Source organism: Mangifera indica, chromosome 1 (genome assembly GCF_011075055.1).
Source record: "Mangifera indica cultivar Alphonso chromosome 1, CATAS_Mindica_2.1, whole genome shotgun sequence".
NCBI lineage: Eukaryota > Viridiplantae > Streptophyta > Magnoliopsida > Sapindales > Anacardiaceae > Mangifera > Mangifera indica.
The window spans coordinates 14,983,174-14,990,535 of NC_058137.1; the positions used below are offsets into that span (position 1 = coordinate 14,983,174).

Genomic DNA, 7,362 nt, shown 5'->3' on the forward strand with positions numbered 1-7,362 from the left:
AGTATGTAACTGTACACTATATACACTTGCAGCCTCTACGGAAACTCATGTCCCATCAGCCAGTCTTAGTGTGATCTCATCACGTCTTAAGGCAGAACTATTTTACAGATGTTGTAAACAAGCACAAACATGTGAAGTTGCAGCAGAATCTAATATCCAGGAATCAATGTTTGAATTAACATTTAATTCAAATTCAATTACATAACACTGATATGTACTTATTTTGCTTTTTCTCAGATCATCAAGGTATAAAAAACAGTTCCTCTTCCAATGCCCCTCTTGGTTGCAATAAAAGCAATTGCTCTTCTCCTGCTTCTTTTCTTTCTGTGGAACAGATGGTCGTGGAGGCTAAGAACATAATGCCCCGATGCCAGAACCCTTCATCCTAAAAGGTTTGGTAGTGGTTTTCTTAAAACCCTTTCTTTGTACTTTTGGTCCACCATATCCTATCTGTGAACCTCTCCACCAAGGCTTTTGAGCTTGCCTCTCGTGGCAAAGGTAGCTAGCAACTCAGCTAGTGTTTTACCTTTCTTCTCATTATTGTAAAATTCTTGAATATCATTGAGAAGATCAAGGAGAGTGCGCTCAATCCTATTGAGATTATAATTTGTAATAAACGACTTAAAAGTTGGAGGGAGTGAATGGAGAATCAAACTCACCCGAAAATTATACGACAAATCTGTGCCCATAATTTGTAACTCCCCAGTCTTATTAATCATTTTAATAACATGATCATCTGGGGAAATGCCCTCCTTAAGTCGCATGCTGAATAGTGAAGTCATCAAATTATATTCCTTCACTCGGGTATTTTCACTATATAATTGTCTTAAAGTAGTGATAATTTCATACGTACTCTTCACGTTCTCAAACCGAGTTTGACGTTCAGAGTTCATTGATGCCAGCATATAATTGCGAACTCGTAAGTCAGCATCTACCCATTCAGCATAAACCTTTTGCTCTGCCTCAAGGGCATTAGGGTCCACTGTTATTGGTAAAGGTGCCTCCAAGACATAAGCTGACTTTTCAAGATTGAGAACAATAGTCAGATTTCTCAGCCAATCCTTAAAATTGGGACCAATAAGCACATGTGAGTCCATCAATTTCAGGAGTATATTATTTGTCGTTGACATTTTGAGATTCTAGATCACAAGAGAGAATGCTACAAGAAATAACAAATTCATTAGAAATTACCAATAAACCTAATTTTATTAGCTCCCACTATTTTATTCAAATCTTATACTTCCCCGGTTGAAGATTCGAAAAGTTCATTGGATCACTTTCTAGTGGGGAATCAAATTCTTATCAAACTTGACAAACCGCACATAATAGATCTAAGTCCGTCAAGCTCAATAAGTAGGAATTGATTTCCTTTTACATTCTAAATGCAAGCTATGATTCATATAAGCCTCTAGCTTTGAGCACTGCACATAATGGATCTAAGCACTCTAAACTAGTCAAATTCAACCCATCATGCTTTCCAGATATAATACCCCATCACTCCCACACATAATAGAATCTAGGGAATGACAGAAATAGTACTCTAGACACCAATCGAATAATTTTACGTCATATGACATAATATCCATCACATAATAGAAATCTAGGATTTCTAGCCTTATGACGTAACCCTAATCAACCCACAATGGAAGACTCGAATTTGATATTGAAAATTTAGGGAAGATTTTATTATTATTATTAATAAGAGTCATTTTATATCTTGGGTAGTCTAGTATATATCTTTGGATACGTATTTGTCACCCAAGACATATTACTAAACCATATTCTTACAATTTATGCCATTGAAAACTTTTCTAATAACCTAAATGGTATTGTAAGAATATTTCATGCCTAAAAGTTTTAGTTCTCTAAAACACAAAACTATGTGTTATATGCCATAAATAAATTACAGATAACATAAAACATAAAACTTAGGCATGCTATTGAACACATATCAACTATATTATTCAATAATCAAAAGAAATCATATTTTCATACAACTTAGCATATCGCATATCTAAAATGTACATTAGGTTGATCTTGCATATAAGATATCCAATATCTTATAATTTAATCTTAGATTAGCAAATTTGAGTTTTTATTTATGTATCTAAGACAACAAACACATCAATATGTTAAGTCCATTTCAATCTAGCATACATAATATTAAGCATCTAGAAGCATGATGTGTATCATGTCACAATGTCTCATATATATAGCATACACATGTCACACATTAATACTATCATATATACCTTTAATGACATGACATTTTGGACATCATATTAATATTTGTAACACCATAGTCAAACATTCAAACATAGAAATTAAATTTGTAATTTGGTAAACTTAACAAATAATTTACCATATTTCATGCTTTTTATTCAAGTTTGCTAAAATACAAACATATCCAATGTTTGGTGTCTACAAGATCAAACCATAACAAGTAAACAAAGTAATTTAAACCAAAATTCTATATTACATTTTTCTTGAAACCAACCATGAAACCCTAATTCTTGATGTTTCCAAAACACATACCAAGTTCACCAAAATCTCACTAACCATGATTCAATTCATATTTAAACATGAATAGATTTTAGAATGACAAATTGTAATATAAATACATAACACATGCTTAATATGAGCCAAATTCACAAGTGTCATGCATTTTACCAAATCATGACATATATGAATCATTCATCACTCAAACATAATCTATCTCACCATATAATAATTATTCAAGCATGAATATGGTTACTCATAAAGTAATTTATCCAATCCAAGCTATTAAGAATTCAATTCTCAATCAAACCAAGTCAAGCACTAGTTTAAGGAATTAATAACAATTCAATCAATATTGAATGTTATTTCCATAAACCAAACACATGGAAATCATGTCAATTTGTTCATGCCCTTCACCAAGTCTCACAAACTAAGTTTCTTAAAAAAAATATTCCCATGTAAAGTCAAGATTAAAATTCATGTGTATATCATGACAATCATGTATAAATCATGATTAAACCATTAATTTAAAAATCACCCAAATTTCTAAAATTAAGGTTTTTTTTTTTTTAATTTTAATTATGTCAAAAGTTATCCAACACAATTTCAACAATTTAAAGCTTCTCCAATGCTATTAAGACATTCCTAATAACATATTTACACTTGGTTTGAACCAATCACACATAACAAAAATTATAGCTTAGGTTTTGATCACTAACACTTCCAAACACCTAAAATTATGGCATGTTCTTGTCATTCAAGGATCAAACTCTTGCTCTGATACCATTTGAAGGATTTTGGCAAGAAAATTAAAATTTTTAATTTATGTTCACATCATATGTAACAATGGTATTGTAAAGTTTACATAGTTTTTCAAGAAATAAAACATAGAAGCATGTAAACTACCTTGTACCTTGTAATTTGATTTGAAATTTGGAAGCTTGAATCACTAAAATAAGTGATCTCTTGACTTACACCCTTCAAGGAAGAAAAATGGAAGAAAGGAGAAGCTTTTCCTGGCAAAAAAGAAGAAGAAAAGAAAAATGTATATTTTTCTTTATTTTCTCTCGCATTTATTGCATTAAAACTTGATAATTATCAAGTTAAAACATATGTTTAATTCTCATTGGTTGATAAATAAGATAAATGAGAATTTGATACATGTTAATTCATTTGTGCCCAAAATTAATCATTTTAACTTTCTAAACAATTTAAAAGGTGTAAAATGATAATTTTGCCCCTTTTCCGAATCTTATTCGAAAAGCACAATTTTTTATCCTCGGAAAGTGCTAGCCAACCATGGATAAATATTTTCAGCTTCATAACACCATTTTCTTCCTTGAAATATAGGTGTGACCTTCAAGGTTCATAGTGACGTAGCTGTAGGCTCCATATCGGACGATACGTTTCATTATATCATTATATAACCTAAAACTGTCGTTAACCGATATACTTCATTTTTTGCTACAAAATGAAGCTCCCACTGATCATGTGGTATCATCTAGCAATGCCCTATGACCCCTACATCACAATGAAATACAAGCTTCACATAATATCAAATGAATCTTTCTTACTCACACTTACCATGTAATCCAATCCATCTGTCATTACATCCCGATTAAACTTGAATTCATGGAATGTCAAAATCTAATATTTAATCTTTTTGAATATCAAGTAATACATCATAACGTGCCACATCGAAACTCTCTTCATGTGGTCTTTTATCTACATTGGCCAGTGTATTAGATTTTCATGTTTCTTGATATTCGTATGGAAACTCGGGAGCACTCGAGCTGACGGATCCCTGTATGATCATCACTTGTCCTCTCGCTCAAGCAATATATGATCAAAGCGGCTTCTAAACGAGACATGATTAGCCTCATGGTATACATCGTATGAATCATAGGTTCCGGAACGAAGCACAACTATGATATCTCAAGTCAAAGGATCTATACACTAGTATGACTCACGATGTATCATTGACTACATATTAATGCCCATGTGATCATCGTTCAGCAGTCACATTCGATAAACAATATAATAGAATAACCTTTGATCAGTTCTCTGACTATCAAATGGTTCCATTGTTTACCCATGTGTATATCCACCATGTCTAATATCATCCATTGATATACTGTGGTGATATAGCACACACCCACTATGTAATACTATTGCCCAAACAGATTGCCTATGCAGGGAACGATTTGATGACGTTTATTAAAACTCATCGAGACCTTTCACATGTCCTATGCATGTAGCTAATATGGATGTAATATACAACTACAACATAGATATAAAAGTGACATAGAAAACATGTGAAGTATGACAGAACTCTTCTTTTATTAATAATGTATATGCAAGATATACAACCCTTAAAACCAATTAAAGCGATTAGTTTTTAGGGCATATTCTAACACTTTTGAGTGGTTAATGGGGTCTTGAGATTCAGAGATCATGTATGTATCCCTTAGGATGATGACTTGAGAACTTGGATTCTAACAGAGGCACATAGTGCACTTTACACTGCCCACCCTGGTAGTATGAAAATGTACTAACATTTAAGAAGAACTTACTGGTGGCCTGGTATGAAAAAGGCAATGGCAGATTTTATGTTAAAGTGCATGGTTTGGCAACAGGTTAAGGTGAAACATCGGCGGCTCTTCGGGTTATTGTAACCTTTGACCATACCCGAGTGGAAATGGGAGGAAGTCTCAATGGACTTTGTGGTGGGATTACCAAAGGTTAGAGGTGGATTCAATGCCTTGTGGGTTATTCTAGATCGATTGACTAAGTCGGCACACTTTATTTCGGTTAGAGATAATATGGGCACGAGCAACTAGGACACATCTTTCAATATGGCATATCACATTCAGTCAGATGGTCAAACAGAAAGGGTCAATCAAGTGATTAAGGATATGTTAAAGGCATGTTGTCTAGATCATGGGGCAAGTTGGATTAATGTTTTTCCCCTGATGGAGTTCGCATACAATAATAGCTATCAGACAACTATTTAGATAACCCCGTATAAGGCCTTTTATGGGAGAAAATGTCGATCATCATTGTTTTGGGATGAGATTGGAGAGAAAGATGAATTGACTCATGTTTTAGGGCCCGAGATGACCCAACAAATGATTGATCAGGTAAGGTTGATTCAAGAAAGGATAAAACAAGCCCAAGATCAGCAAAAGAGCCACGCCGATCAAAAGAGACATGATTTAGAGTTTAAGGTTAGTGAGTATGTGTTTGTTAAGGTTTCCCCTTATCGACATATTATGAGATTTGGTAGGAAAGGGAAGTTAGCACCGTGATATATTGGGTCGTATGAAATCATTGAAAGGATTGGTAAGGTGGCATATCAACTCGCATTACCAATAAGCATGAGATGTATTCATAACGTGTTTCATGTATTACTATTATGTAAATGTCTTGGCAATCAATCTCAATTGGTTAAAATAAAAAATGTTGAGTTAGAAGACAGTTTGGTGTATGAGGAGCATCTTGCATGGATTGTGGATCGACAGATTAAGATACTTAGGCACCGACAAATTTCTTTGGTCAAGGTTCAGTGGCAGAATTACCGAGTAGAAGAGGCTACTTAAGAGATAAAGGAGGACATAAGGTAGAGATTTCCTCAATTATTTGAATGAATTTTGAGGTCAAAATTCTTCTTAAGGGGGGAGAAATGTAATATTCTTAAATTAATAAAAAGGGTAATTTGGTCATTTTGTTATCATTCAATGTTATATTTACCATTTAATTATTTTTAGTATAAATTGCATGCATGAACCTATACATAGAAATTGTATACATATGAGGGTAAACTCCGACGAGCATTACGTGACTCTATATATATATGTTTATACAGTGTATGTAAATGGGAATATGAATCCCAATAATCAATTTTTAGCCGACTTTGCGCAAAATACCTCATTCAAATTTGGCAGTTACTCTTGGTGGGATAACGCTTGTCGTGAATCACTTTACTGAAAGACTTTTTGGAATAAACAACATAAAATGAAGAGGCAGTTTCAGAAGCCTCTCAGAAGAGCATTATTTTCCTCTTTTTGCTTCCTTTTCTTACTAGAAAAATTTTCTCTTCCCTTGTATGCACAAAAATACTTCCAGAATTTTTCTTCTTGCACAACAAAGGAGGGAGTAGGACCTTCTATTCACTGACCAGAGAAGGAAGAAACCATTGCCACGCAAAGACCGGCGTAATCGCCGGAGGAAAGGTAGGCTATTAACCCATTCTTTTGCATTAGAATTTGTCGAATAAAGTCCCGAATGTTGCGAATGCGTATTTTGAATATTTTAGAAAGTATGGTTGATATGGTGTGTTATGTAACTTGGATGTGTGTATACATATATCTATATCTAGAGAGAGAGAAACTTTGCATGAACTTAATATTCTGGAAAAAATTTTGGAAGCCATGACATCTTTGCATATGTATACTGTGACAATATGATGCTGCAATTCGAAAACTTGAGAATTGGAAAGCCTTAACCAAACCATGGTTAGGTTACCGTCCGATGTCGCCAAGGTCCAACTCACTCTACAGATGCTGATAGTGTTTTTTTATAGACAAGTGCTCTGTTGCTGACATGCAGTGTGCATAACGGACGTGCCATTCGCATACTGAACGGGCACCGAATAGGTTAGCTATGTTGCTTGCACACAAACCATGTGACGTGTTCACCTATCATGGGCGGAATTGTCGTCGTCTTATTTCTCTAGAAAGCTAGAGTCTGTAATGGTTGAAAAAAGAAAAAAAAAAAAAAAGAATCACGTCACTGCTTGGAGAAAAGATAAAGAATTTTGACATATGTTTATTTGCTTTTGGGAGCTAGGCTATGGTGCGTGCA

General features: G+C 34.0%; 1 protein-coding gene across 1 annotated transcript; it reads right to left on the minus strand.

The window, feature by feature from the left end:
• Window positions 1–446: 446 nt before the first annotated feature.
• Window positions 447–1,097, minus strand: LOC123218288. Its single transcript, XM_044639682.1, has 2 exons — window positions 850–1,097; window positions 447–765 (listed from the first exon to the last, which is right to left on the minus strand). Exons 1-2 carry the CDS (start codon window positions 1,095–1,097, stop codon window positions 447–449), a joined length of 567 nt encoding a protein of 188 aa, XP_044495617.1.
• Window positions 1,098–7,362: the final 6,265 nt, after the last annotated feature.